The sequence below is a fragment of the Cetorhinus maximus genome, chromosome 15 (genome assembly GCF_964194155.1).
Source record: "Cetorhinus maximus chromosome 15, sCetMax3.hap1.1, whole genome shotgun sequence".
NCBI lineage: Eukaryota > Metazoa > Chordata > Chondrichthyes > Lamniformes > Cetorhinidae > Cetorhinus > Cetorhinus maximus.
In genome coordinates, this window is record NC_135893.1 from 17,255,601 (window position 1) to 17,270,105 (window position 14,505).

Sequence of the window (14,505 nt, forward strand, 5' to 3'; positions counted from 1 at the left end):
GGGGTCTGGGTGGGGTTGTTTTGGGGGGGTGGGGTCTGGGTGGGGTTGTTTTGGGGGTGTGGGGTCTGGGTAGGGTTGTTTTGGGGGGTGCTGGGGGTGTGGGGTCTGGGTGGGGTTGTTTTGGGGGGGCTGGGGGTGTGGAGTCTGGGTGGGGTTGTTTCTGGGGGGGCTGGGGGTGTGGGGTCTGGGTGGGGTTGTTTTGGGGGGGGGTGTGGGGTCTGGGGGCTGTTTCGGGGGGTGTGGGGTCTGGGTGGGGTTGTTTTGGGGGGGGGTGTGGGGTCTGGGTGGGGTTGTTTCAGGGGGTGTGTGGGGTCTGGGGGCTGTTTCAGGGGGGGTGTGGGGTCTGGGTGAGGTTGTTTCTGGTGGGGGCTGGGAGTGTGGGGTCGGGGTGGGATTGTTTCTGGGGGGGTGTGGGGTCTGGGGGTTGTTTTGGGGGGGCTGGGGGTGTGGGGTCAGGGTGGGTTTGTTTCTGGGGGTGTGGGGTCTGGGTGGGGTTGTATTGGGGGGGCGTGGGGTCTGGGTGGGGTTGTTTTGCGGGGGTGTGGGGTCTGGGTGGAGTTGTTTCGGGGGGTGTGGGGTCTGGGTAGGGTTGTTTCGGGGGGTGTGGGGTCTGGGTGGAGTTATTTTGCGGGGGGGTGTGTGGTCTGGGTGGGGTTGTTTGGGGTGGGTGTGGGGTCTGGGGGGGTGTGGGGTCTGGGTGGAGTTGTTTTGGGGGGGGTGTAGGGTCTGGGTGGGGTTGTTTTGGGGGGTGTGGGGTCTGGGTGGGGTTGTTTTGGGGGGTGTGGGGTCTGGGTGGGGTTGTTTTGGGGGGTGTGGGGTCTGGGTGGGGTTGTTTTGGGGGGTGTGGGGTCTGGGTGGGGTTGTTTTGGGGGGTGTGGGGTCTGGGTGGGGTTGTTTTGGGGGGTGTGGGGTCTGGGTGGGGTTGTTTTGGGGGGTGTGGGGTCTGGGTGGGGTTGTATTGGGGGGGCGTGGGGTCTGGGTGGGGTTGTTTTGCGGGGGCGTGGGGTCTGGGTGGGGTTGTTTGGGGTGGGTGTGGGGTCTGGGGGGGTGTGGGGTCTGGGTGGGGTTGTTTTGGGGGGTGTGGGGTCTGGGTGGGCTTGTTTCGGGGGGTGTGGGGTCTGGGTGGGGTTGTTTCGGGGGGTGTGGGGTCTGGGTGGGGTTGTTTCGGGGGGTGTGGGGTCTGGGTGGGGTTATTTTGCGGGGGGGTGTGGATGGGGTTGTTTGGGGTGGGTGTGGGGTCTGAGTGGGGTTGTTTTGGGGGGTGTGGGGTCTGGGTGGGGTTGTTTGGGGTGGGTGTGGGGTCTGGGGGGGTGTGGGGTCTGGGTGGGGATGTTTCGGGGGGTGTGGGGTCTGGGTGGGGTTATTTTGCGGGGGGGTGTGGATGGGGTTGTTTGGGGTGGGTGTGGGGTCTGGGGGGGTGTGGGGTCTGGGTGGAGTTGTTTTGGGGGGTGTGGGGTCTGGGTGGGGTTGTTTTGGGGGGTGTGGGGTCTGGGTGGGATTGTTTCAGGGGAGGTTGGGGGTGTGGGTGGGGCTGTTTTGGGGGGGAGGTTGGGGGTGTGGGTGGGGCTGTTTTGGGGGGGAGGTTGGGGGTGTGGGTGGGGCTGTTTTGGGGGGGAGGTTGGGGGTGTGGGTGGGGCTGTTTTGGGGGGGAGGTTGGGGGTCTGGGTGGGATTGTTTCAGGGGAGGTTGGGGGTGTGGGTGGGGCTGTTTTGGGGGGGAGGTTGGGGGTGTGGGTGGGGCTGTTTTGGGGGGGAGGTTGGGGGTGTGGGTGGGGCTGTTTTGGGGGGGAGGTTGGGGGTGTGGGTGGGGTTGTTTCGGGGGAGGTTGTGGGGGGTGGGTGGGGTTGTTTCGGGGGAGGTTGGGGGTGTGGGTGGGGTTGTTTCGGGGGAGGTTGGGGGTGTGGGTGGGGTTGTTTCGGGGGAGGTTGGGGGTGTGGGTGGGGTTGTTTCGGGGGAGGTTGGGGGTGTGGGTGGGGTTGTTTCGGGGGAGGTTGGGGGTGTGGGTGGGGTTGTTTCGGGGGAGGTTGTGGGGGGTGGGTGGGGTTGTTTCGGGGGAGGTTGGGGGGGTGGGTGGGGTTGTTTCGGGGGAGGTTGGGGGTGTGGGTGGGGTTGTTTCGGGGGAGGTTGGGGGTGTGGGTGGGGTTGTTTCGGGGGAGGTTGGGGGTGTGGGTGGGGTTGTTTCGGGGGAGGTTGGGGGTGTGGGTGGGGTTGTTTCGGGGGAGGTTGTGGGGGGTGGGTGTGGATGGAGCTCAGCTTGACCATGAGAGGTTGCAGTTAGAAACCAGGCCTCAGGGTTTCTCCCAGTCGGGAGGGCCGAGTGTGTGTCAGGGACTCGGTGCCAGTGAGGATGACAGTGTTCAAAGTGTTTTACAGAATATCACACAAGGTACAGCAGAAAAACAGACCATTCGGCCCAGCTACTCTGGGCTGCTGTTTACACTCCACACAAGCTGCCTCCTGCTCCCAATTCATCTCGTCCTATCAACAAGCCTTTCTATTCCTTTCCCCTTTGTGTACTTAACTAACTACCCCTTAAATACATCTTATGTTATTCATCTCAACTATTCCTTCTGAAGTGAGTTCCACATTCTCACCATTCTCCCTCAAAATGGAGAATTCTCTGTTGGTTTTATTAGCGAATATCTTAATATTTCAGGCCCGTTGTTCTGGTCTGCCCTGCCAAGTGGAAGCAGCTTTTCTACATCTGTCCCATCAAATCTTTCATTATCTTAAAGACCTTCGTCAGGTCACCCTTGAGGCTTCTGTTTTCTGGAGAGAAACCCTAGCCTGTTCAATCTTTCCTGACAGGTATAGCTCTCATTTCTGATATCTTTCTCGTCAATTGTTGTTACACCCTCTCCAGTGTCTCCATATTCTTTTTGCAACTGTGCACAGTGTTACAAATGTGACCCAACCAAGGTTGTGTAACAAATGCCTTGTGTAATGGTTCAGTAACTGTGTGTGGACTGTATTCTTCACCATCTCCCGGCACCTCCCCACCCTCCAATAATTAATTGCTATAATTGTTGTAAGTGTCTCTGTCCTCTTCCATTTCGACAGGAACAGAGCATCAAACTGACAAACCTACTGGACAGCTAGAGTGAGAAGCAGAAAATATCATATTGATGCAGTGAGGAAGGAACATTGTTAATAGATTCAGAGGGTAGAGGGAGTTTTACTCTGTATCTAACCCCGTGCTGTACCTGCCCTGGGAGTGTTTGATGGGGACAGTGTGGAGGGAGCTTTATTCTGAATCTAACCCCGTGCTGTACCTGTCCTGGGAGTGTTTGATGGGGACAGTGTAGAGGGAGCTTTACTCTGTATCTAACCCCGTGCTGTACCTGTCCTGGGAGTGTTTGATGGGGACAGTGTAGAGGGAGTTTTACTCTGTATCTAACCCCGTGCTGTACCTGTCCTGGGAGTGTTTGATGGGAACTTTAGAATACGAGATTGTTTTCCCACAGCCCGAGGGAATCTGAACCTTGTTGATCTGTCTTGTATCACTGGCAGTCACCATGTGCTGGCATCTTGTCTGCCAACACTTCTCTCTCTCCCCGAGCTTTCCTTAACGTTTCTGTGCAGTCATGGCTATGCTCGTTGGCAGGATATACAAAATGATCCCAGATATACCATCATTAATGAACCTTTCAAAGCCGAGATGAACAAGGGAAATTTCCTGGAAATGAAAAACAAGTTCTTGGCCAGGAGATTCAAAGTAACTTGAGCTGTTTTTTTATGTTTCTGCATCTTCGCGCGTGTGTGTTCATCTGCGCATGTGTGTCTGTTCATCGCGCGTGTGTGTTCATCGCGCGTGTGTGTGCATCGCGCGTGTGTGTGCATCTACGCGTGTGTGCGCATCTGCGCATGTGTGTGCATCTGCGCATGTGTGTGCGCATCAACACGTGTGTGTGTGTTCATCGCGCGTGTGCGCATCTGCGCGTGTGTGCATCTACGTGTGTGTGTGCATCTACGTGTGTGTGTGCATCTACGTGTGTGTGTGCATCTACGTGTGTGTGCGCATCTGCGCGTGTGTGTGCATCTACGCGTGTGTGCGCATCGTGCGCGTGTGCTCATCGTGCGCGTGTGTTCATCGTGCGCGTGTGTTCATCGTGCGAGTGTGAGTACGTGTAAGGTGGACATGCTGTGTGTGTTTGGCGCGCACATGTTTTGGCACTTGTCTCCATGTGTATGTGTTTGCCTGTTTGTGTGTGTGTGCATGGATGTGTGTGCACATTCAGAAGGTTGTGGGTTCATATCCCACTCCAGAGAACTGAGCCCAAAGTCTTACTAGCTGCTACACTCAGTGCAATACCGAGGGCGCGCTGTCTTTTTGATGAAACATTAAACCGACGCCCTGTTGGCCCTGTCAGGTAGATGTAAATGATCCCATGACGTTATTCCCACGATGTTCTCACCGTTATCCTGGCCAACATTTTTCCCTCAGCCGACATCACAAACACAGATGATCTTATCATTATCCCATTGCTGTCAGTTGGAGCTTGCTGTGCCGATATCAGCTGCTGAATTCCCTGTATTACAACAGTGACAACACATTCGAAGTGTTTCACTGGATGTAAAGGGCTTCGGGACATCCTGAGATCGTGAGGATGCTATCGAAATGCAGGGCTCTCTTTATTTCCTTCTTCCTCCCCCCCGCCGCACCCCCCCTACAATTTTCTTCTCATCTCTGGTCTTGTGTGGCTCAGGATCATATCGGGTGCAGTGACCAAGTGAGCCAGGGGAGGGGTGGGGGTGGGAATAGCTGCTAAAAGTGATGAACTAGACTCCACTTGCACTGATCCCTGTTCTAATTATTCTCTCTTGCCTCCCGACCTCCCTCATCCCCAACATCAGCTCTTGGAACAGGCCCTGGTGATTGAAGAGCAACTGAGGAGAGCTGCATACCTCAACATGACCCAGGATCCCAATCACCCTGCCATGGCCCTCAACGCACGCTTTGCTGAGGTCGAGTGCTTAGCCGAGAGTCACCAGCATCTCTCCAAGGAGTCTCTGGCCGGTAACAAGCCTGCCAACGCAGTGCTGCACAAAGGTTTGTCGCGTGAGCTCGGTCACCCCCTCCCGTCTACCTCCCGCCTCCATAGTGACCATTCAGACAGGTCCTGGACATCGTAGAGATAAGAGATTAGTTTCAGCATCACTTGCACTGACTGCCCCGCAATATCATCTTGTAAAAATTGTTCCTTTTTAGCGAATCTGCTAATAAATTCAGCTTTTTGTAATGAAGTGCCTCTGGTGTAATTGTGATCTTAATTTATTTTTTTGGATGTAAAATATATTTAATATGAAGGGCTAGAGGTATACTGTTGTCAAACACTGACCTAAAACTTGCTGCTATGTGGTGAAGTGTCTGCTCTGCAGGCAACCACGGGCCACGTGAGATCAGTCCAACCAGTCTCAGCATGTTCATCACGGGTCTGAGTTACATTAACTGGCGGCAGGTTGACTCGTATGGAACAGCTGCAATGGATCAGCCAAGGGGGCACGGTTTGAGGTTGGAGGGTTAATGAACTGTTTGGGGTTGGGTGCGGGGAGGGGTTTTGCTCTGTATCTAACCCCGTGCTGTACCTGTCCTGGGAGTGTTTGATGGGACAGTGTAGAGGGAGCTTTACTCTGTATTTAACTCCGTGCTGTACCTGTTCTGGGAGTGTTTGATGGGGACAGTGTAGAGGGAGCTTTACTCTGTATCTAACCCTGTGCTGTACCTGCCCTGGGAGTGTTTGATGGGGACAGTGTAGAGGGAGCTTTACTCTGAATCTAACCCCGTGCTGTACCTGTTCTGGGGGTGTTTGATGGGGACAGTTTAGAGGGAGTTTTACTCTGTATCTAACCCCGTGCTGTACCTGTCCTGGGAGTGTTTGATGAGAGTGTAGAGGGAGTTTTACTCTGTATCTAACCCTGTGCTGTATCTGCCTTGGGAGTGTTTGATGGGGACAGTGTAGAGGGAGCTTTACTCTGTATCTAACCCCGTGCTGTACCTGTTCTGGGAGTGTTTGATGGGGACAGTGTAGAGGGAGATTTACTCTGTATCTAACCCCATGCTGTACCTGTCCTGGGAGCGTTCAATAGGGACAGTGTGGAGTTTTACTCTAAACTATGCTGTAGCTGAGTTTAGGGGTTGCTTGATGCTTCAAATAAAGAGTCTTTCATTCCCCAGGAGCAATATCCTTTGCTTTGACCAGAGAATTCATGAAGAAAAGTTAATATTTTATGTGTTAATAGAATTTACAGCACAGAAACAGGCCATTTGACCTAACTGGTCTTTGCTCTACATTAGCTGCTGCTATTCATCTTCATCTCACCCTATCAGCAAATCCTATTCTTTTCTTCCTCATGTTTATCCAGTTTTGCCTTAAATACATCTATACTCTTCACCTCACCCACTCCCTGTGGTACGGAGTTCCACGTTCTAATCACACTCTGGCTAAAGAGTTTTCTCCTGAATTCCCGATTGAATTTATTAAGGATTATCTTACATAGAGGACCCCTAGTTCATGTCTTCCCCTCAAGTGAAAACATCTTCTTATCGTCTATCATATTAAACTCTTTAATAATGTTAAAGGCTTCTATCAGGTCACCTCTGTCTTTCCTCGGGAAAAGTGCTCCAGCCTGTTGAATCTTTCCAGGTGGGGATAGGGGTCTCTGTTCTGGTATATCATAGGAAATCTTTTTGAATCTTCTCCCATGTCCGTATGCTTTTTATAACATGGTGACCAGACTGTGCACTCCGAGTGTGGTGTAAGCCAGCTGATATCAGCTAACACACTATGGACTCGGGATCGAACCTGGGCCTCCAGCTTTGTTTGCCTCAGTGCCTCACACCAGGGTCGTCATTTTCCAGTCACAGTGCCAGGAGAAGTTCTTTCCCCCTTGAAATTATTCATTGTGGAGGTTTGACAATAACCAAATCAATCGACTAAAGTGGATTTGTTTAAGTTTCAAATCCCCTGACAAGTAGAGTCAGAGCAACCGGGCACAGACACCATCTGAATGGATGAAGCAGTTTCAGCCGCTGATCAAAGAGGGAGACTTGGGTGGCTGTACAAATCTCTCCATATCTGGGCCTGATCTACATTTCCTCATTTTGCCCATTGATGTCCATCATGCTGTTCCCACTAGGGGGCAGAAATGTGTTACATTAGTTACTCTGTAGAGGAAGTTTTTTTGCATTCTGTACTGTAAAAGGGAATATACTCATTTTGTACAGTACACAGGGATATACTCATTCTGCATTACATGGGGATATGCTCATTCTGTACGGGGGGGATATACTCGCTCTGAACTGTATGGGGGGAATATGCTCATTCTATACAATGCATGGGGGATATATTCACTCTGTATGGGGGATATACTCTGTACAGTACACGGGGATATGCTCATTCTGTACAGTACATGGGGGATATACTCACTCTGTACAATACACGGGGGATATACTGATTCTGTACAGGGGGGGATATACTCACTGTACGGGGGGGGTATACTCATTCTGGACAGTACACGGGATATACTAACTCTACATAGAGGATATACTCATTCTGTACAGTAGATGGGGAATATACTCATTCTGTACAGGGTGGGGAATATACTCATTCTGTACAGTAGATGGAGGATATTCTGTATAAGGGGGATATACTCATTCTGTACGGGGGGATATACTCTTTATAGTGCAGGGGGGGGATATACTCATTCTGTACAGGGGGTGATATACTCACTCTGTACAGTACACGGGGGATATACTCTGTACAGTGCACGGGGGCTATTCTCATTCTGTACAGGGGGGGATATACTCATTCTGGACAGTACACGGGATATACTAACTCTACATGGAGGATGCACTCATTCTGTACAGGGGGGATATACTCATTCTGTACAGTACATGGGGGATATACTCATTCTGTATGGGGGAGTATACTCATTCTGGACAGTACACAGGGGATATACTAACTCTACATGGAGGATGCACTCATTCTGTACAGTAGATGGATATACTCATTCTGTACAGTACACGGGGATATGCTCATTTGGCATGGGGGAATATACTCATTCTGTGCAGGGGGATATATACTCATTCTGTGCAGGGGGGGATATACTCATTCTGTACAGGGGGGGATATGCTCATTCTGTACATGGGAATATGCTCATTCTGTACATGGGAATATGCTCATTCTGGACAGGGGGGATATGCTCATTCTGTACAGGGGGATATGCTCATTCTGGACGGGAGGATATGCTCATTCTGACGGTGGGGGGATATGCTCATTCTGTACATGGGAATATGCTCATTCTGGACGGTGGGGGGATATGCTCATTCTGTACATGGGGATATGCTTATTCTGTACATGGGGATATGCTTATTCTGTACATGGGGATATGCTTATTCTGTACAGGGGGATATGCTCATTCTGTACATGGGAATATGCTCATTCTGTACAGGGGGATATGCTCATTCTGGACGGGGGGATATGCTCATTCTGGACGGTGGGGGGATATGCTCATTCTGTACAGGGGGATATGCTCATTCTGGACGGGGGGGGGGGATATGCTCATTCTGTGCGGGGGGATATGCTCATTCTGTACAGGGGGATATGCTCATTCTGGACGGGGGGGTGGATATGCTCATTCTGTACAGGGGGATATGCTCATTCTGTACAATACGCTTTCATTTGGTTGGCAAAGTTCTTGAATGTGTTGTCAATTCCAATTCTGTGCCCACCTTCCCTGAATTCTGTTTGAATCTCTAATCAGGTTTCTGCCTATCACAGTACAGAAACAGCCCTTATCAAAGTCACAAATGATGTCCTTTGTGACAGACGATGGTAAACCATTCCCCCCATCCTCCTCCTCCTCCTTTGATCTGTCTGCAACCTTTGACACGATTGACTACACCATCCTCCTCCAATGCCTTCCCATTATCATCCGGCTGGCTGGGACTGCAAACCTCCCTGGTTCTATTCTCGATCGATTGTAGCCAGGGCATCTGCAGTAATGGCTTCTCTTCCCACTCCCGCAGTTTCCTCTGGAGACCCTGCAATTCCCATCTACTTGCTGCCCCTCAGTGTCATCATCCAAAAAAACATCAGGCTCCATGTGTATGCAATTGACACCCAGGTCTAGTTCATCGCCTCCCTGTCAACTATTCTGCAGTCTCTAAATTATCAGACTGCTAGTCTGACGCTCACTACAAACTGAATTCCCTAGGCACTGACTCTATCCCTCTCCCTGGCAGCATTCTGAAGCTGAACTGAGGTGTTCACAACCTTAGTGTTATATTTGACCCCGAAATGAGCTCTTGACCACATATCTGCAACGTCACTTAGACTGGCTACTTGCACCTCTGTACCATTGCCCGACTTCAACACATCTCAGCTCACCTGCTGCTAAAACCTCCATTTATCCCATTGTTACTTCTGGATGTGTCTATTCCAATGCACCCCCTGGCCACCCTCCCACATTCTACCCTTCGTAGACTTGAGGTCATCCAAAACTCTGCTGCCTGTTCCCTTACTTGGACCAAGTCCTGTTCACCCATCACCCCTGTGTTTACTGACTTACATTGGCTCCTGGTTTGGCAATGCCTCAATTTTAAAATTCTCAACCTTGGTTCCAAATCCTTCCATGGCCTTGCCCCTCCCTATCTCTGCAACCTCCTCGAGGCCTACAACCCTCTGAGATCTCCACGCTCCTCCAATTCTAGCTTTTTGTGTGTCCCAGTTTAATTGTGCCACCTTTGGTAGCCAAGCCTTCAGTTCCTCCCCTCTGGAATTCCCTCCCTAAATCTCTTCACCTCTCTCATCTCGGTTACATCGTTCCTTAAAACCTACCTCTTTTCCTGAGCTTTCACTTGCTGTCCTGGTATCTCTTCATGTGGTTTGGTGTCGCCTTTTTGCCTGCTAACATTCCTGTGCAGCACCCTGGAGTTTAAAGGTGCTATAAAAATGCATGCTTTATTTTGGGTTGTACCCAGAAGCTAATGTACTCCTTATTTTGTACAATACACAGCGGGTGGGCAACATGCTCCTTAATCACCGAAGGAGTTATTTGGAGTAAGAAGCTTCCCCCTCTCGTTCCCAGCTGTTTTGTGGAAAGGACGGCGACGGTGCTGGAGAATATTTATAATTGTATAGATGTAGTAAGCCCGGTTTTTAATCGTTTCAGATCCTATTAGCTAACACTGTTCTCTGGTGCTGTTTAACATCAAATCCCTGATTTTAATACAGGGCAATTGTGACGTGGGCTGATTCCTAATTTTGTTGAGCTCTTTCCTCCCCTCTTGGTGGCTGTTTTTGGGCCAGAAACACAGCAACAATCTCAACACAACTAAAACATGCCAAAAATCTCAGGAAGCGGGTGGTTGGGGTGGGGGGGAAGGAAGGAACACACTCCCCCTGGTGGCCTTGCTGGTTGTGGCAGTGTTTGAACCCTAGAGGCCAGGATGGTCAGGTTTGAACTCCTGCTCTGTGCTGAGTTAGCCCAGGCTACGTCTGAACTGTGGGCTGGAAAGACCAGGGTGGGATGAACCCGCCGAGTTTAATTCCTCCTCCCTTCCAGCCCAAGACGTTTACGATTGTAGCCCGGCTTAGACCCGCTAACTTGGTGCAGGTTACTGGGGTGAATCTGGGGGCTGCACTTTGTTTGACTCAGTGACAAACTGCTCGGTGAAGAGTAGCTTCTGTTCGGTGCTGTGTTCCCAGCCTCCACCAGCAGTCGACGCTCCGTAAGGTGAGAGTGGGGCGCAGGGGAACCTAGTGTTTTTATTTTGAAAAGAAACAATGATTGGGTTGTGGGCGTGGCTGGCGAGACTGGCATTGTTGCCCTGGGAAGATGGTGGGAGGCGGTGTCTGCCTTCCTGCACCATTACAGCAGCAGGTTTTTTGATGCAACCGAATGTTTTGCCAGGCTACATCAGAGGGCAATTAAGAGTCAATCACATTGGTGTTGGACTGGAGTCACTTTTAGGCCCAGACCGGGTAAGGTTTCTCAAAGGAGCAGTTGTTTATTTTATGACAGCTGACGAGCTTCATGGTCACTTTCCTGATACCAGCCGCTTCCACGTGTTTTAAACTGAATTAAAATTCTCAAAGTGCCACGGTGCTATTTGAAGCCCTGGTCTCTGGATTATAGTAACATTTATCATCGCAGCACCATACCCAAACTTGTACTTGCAACAGCCGAGTATCTGTTCCGGTTTCCGTGTCATCCTGTGATTTATTCTGCACAATCTATCAGGATAATTGTCCAGTCCGCACACAGATAAATTAGTGTTGCTGAGGGAAAGCAGCAAAACCTAATCTCTGTAAAGGAAGAGGAGCTGTGAGTAAATATTAAAGATGAAGTTGTACATCCAGAGAGAGGGTCGAGTGTGTAAAAATAAAATAAAATGACTGCCGCTTGTTGACCCGTGACTGGCGCCCTCTCTGTGCCCCTCCAGAATGTTGCAGTGCTGTGCCAGGTACTTAGTGCATGGTGTTACTGTGGCTTATGGAGCTGCAGAGTAACACAACGCCCGAGTGTTGCCAGCTTTTATTGGGATGTGCTGACGCTGCCTCCACTCCTACTGAAACCCTGGCCCTGAGCTCCTTGCCCTGTGTTTGCTTTTTGTTTCTTTCAGTCCTGAATCAGCTGGAGGAGCTCCTGAGCGACATGAAGGCAGACGTGACCAGGCTACCCAACATGTTGTCCAGGGTCCCGCCCGTGGCCGCCCGGCTCCAGATGTCGGAGCGAAGCATCCTGAGCCGACTGGCAAATCGCGGAAACGAGCCGCAACAGCAGGTAAGATCCGGGCCTGGGCATCGCGACGAGGAGACCCTGGGAGTGGGGGAGGGGGCACCATCGCAGTGTGATTGTCCAGCCTTTTGGGAGGGGAGGTAGGGGGGTTGGGGTGAGCGGGGGGACCTGATCTAATCTGAAGGAGTGATTTACTGGAAAACTTGACTCTCCCGATCTGCAGTACGGGGACGGTGAGAATCAGTGTCAATGTTCTGTCTTCGTCCTAATCTTTTTTTAACATTTATTTTCTGCCCATAACCACGAGGGATGTAAGTACTGGGGAATGGAAGACATTCCCACATTGGGTGCCAAATGTCCCCTCAAACCAGATCAGGTACAGCACGGGGTTAGATACAGAGTAAAACTCCCTCTACACTGTCCCCATCAAACACTCCCAGGGCAGGTACAGCACGGGGTTAGATACAGAGTAAAACTCCCTCTACACTGTCCCCATCAAACACTCCCAGGACAGGTACAGCACAGGGTTAGATACAGAGTAAAGCTCCCTCTACACTGTCCCCATCAAACACTCCCAGGACAGGTACAGCACGGGGTTAGATACAGAGTAAAGCTCCCTCTACACTGTCCCCATCAAATACTCCCAGGGCAGGTACAGCACGGGGTTAGATACAGAGTAAAGCTCCCTCTACACTGTCCCCATCAAACACTCCCAGGGCAGGTACAGCACGGGGTTAGATACAGAGTAAAGCTCCCTCTACACTGTCCCCATCAAACATTCCCAGGACAGGTACAGCACGGGGTTAGATACAGAGTAAAGCTCCCTCTACGCTGTCCCCATCAAACATTCCCAGGACAGGTATAGCACGGGGTTAGATACAGAGTAAAGCTCCCTCTGTACTGTCCTCATCAAACACTCCCAGGACAGGTACATCACGGGGTTAGATACAGAGTAAAGCTCCCTCTACACTGTCTCATCAAACACTCCCAGGACAGGTACAGCACGGGGTTAGATACAGAGTAAAGCTCCCTCTGTACCGTCCTCATCAAACACTCCCAGGACAGGTACATCACGGGGTTAGATACAGAGTAAAGCTCCCTCTACACTGTTTCATCAAACACTCCCAGGACAGGTACAGCACAGGGTTAGATACAGAGTGAAGCTCCCTCTCTGTGTGCATTGGGGGCTGATGTGGGAGAGGATGGGGGCACAGTGAGGGCAGGATCACTTTTGACTGTGATATTCCCCAGTGTTGACGGTCCTAAGCAGAACTGCTCAGTGCCCTTGGAACTGGGCTTAAAGGGTCAACACCTTCAGATGGGGAGAGGAGGACATTCTGCAGTCAAAGTTTTGATTTATTTGTATAAACTATTCCAGACTTTTTGAGTTTAATGATCTGAGTTATTTTTGGTTAAACTAACCATCTTTTGCAGCCATTCCCACAGGGTCCCTATGGAGCAGCACAGATGTATAGTAACAGCTTCGGACCCGCCTTCCGAGGGCCGGGATCTGGAACCCTCATTAACTACAATCAGATGCCTCTGGGGCCCTATATCAGTGGTATGTATGTATGTTCTAGAAACACACCTCACCTCTGAAATCTGCCAATTAAAAAGCTGGTATCCATCAAAGTGGCCATGAAGATGTTGGATTATTGTAAATAATTGTAACTGGTTCACGAATGTCCTTTAGGGAAGGAAACCTGCTGCTGTTACCCAGTCTGGGCCTCTGTGACTCAAGTCCCACACCCACATGGTTCACTCCTAACTACCCTCTGACGTGACCTAGCAAGGCAGCTGGCTCGACCCAGGTGCTTATGGATGGATAACAATTTCTGGCCTTGCCAGTGATCCCCTCATCCTAAGAATGAATAATGATAAAAACATTGATCAATAGGGAGAAGGGAATTCTCTCCCCACATAAAATGGATAGAATTCGGCCTGGCACTCTTCCAGACCACATTGCACCAAGAACCAGCCTGTCACCTGGGTCACAGCATCTCCCTCATCTCTTGTGCAAATTTGTTGAAGACTAAATAAATGACCAAAGGGGAATTTACGACCAAAGATCAAAACTGATCTCAGAACCGTTGAAATGTGTGGAGCTTTAATTGCTCGACATAGATTTTTTTTAGGTAAAACTGAAGTGACTTTACTAGTAAGATGATGCAATGTGAGGTGGGAGATGAGGTTTAAAACAATCCGATTCTGGCTTCTTGCACATCCTCCATTTCCTTTGCAGCACCCTGGTGGCTGTGCCTTCAGCTATCGGAGCCCTAAGCCCTCTGAACCTCCCCCCTCCCCCTCTGTCTCTCTAACTCTTCTTCCTCCTTTAGATTCCTCCTTAAAAGCCCACCTCTTTGGCCACAAGTTTGACCGCCTGCCTTTGACACAGTATCAAATCTATTGCCCTGTTATCTTGCTGTGAAACCCCTTGGGGTGTTTTATACTCAAACTGCTGCACAAATGGAAAAGTTCTGGTTTGAAAATAAACCTAAATTTGCCAAGTTAAAGAAAAGTTCAGTAAAGTAATTCTGCTTGTTTGCAGCAACAACAAATATTTCGGCTATGAGTGTCCCAGATAAAAAACTCTTATCGGAAGGACTGGAAGCAGCAGAGAAGAAAGATAAAGTCAGTGATGTAATCTGCATCGAGGATTGATGACAGGGTTCCCAAAGGGCAGCTTCCAGACTATGGGCAGTCGATGCAGTCACCATACTCCTAATCTTCTTTAAACTTTGTTGGATAACATAAACTGTTTTCA

The 14,505-nt window shown here is 50.4% G+C and overlaps 1 protein-coding gene across 1 annotated transcript in view; it reads left to right on the top strand.

The window, feature by feature from the left end:
- Positions 1 to 14,505, top strand: part of LOC144690429 (chromodomain-helicase-DNA-binding protein 5-like) — a 93,783-nt gene extending 79,278 nt beyond the window's left edge. The window contains exons 34-38 of the mRNA XM_078557930.1: positions 3,582 to 3,714; positions 4,854 to 5,049; positions 11,626 to 11,786; positions 13,176 to 13,302; positions 14,290 to 14,505. Of these exons, the coding sequence (XP_078414056.1) occupies positions 3,582 to 3,714; positions 4,854 to 5,049; positions 11,626 to 11,786; positions 13,176 to 13,302; positions 14,290 to 14,402 (730 nt within the window). The 3' untranslated portion in view covers positions 14,403 to 14,505. The remainder of the gene's footprint in view (positions 1 to 3,581; positions 3,715 to 4,853; positions 5,050 to 11,625; positions 11,787 to 13,175; positions 13,303 to 14,289) is intronic.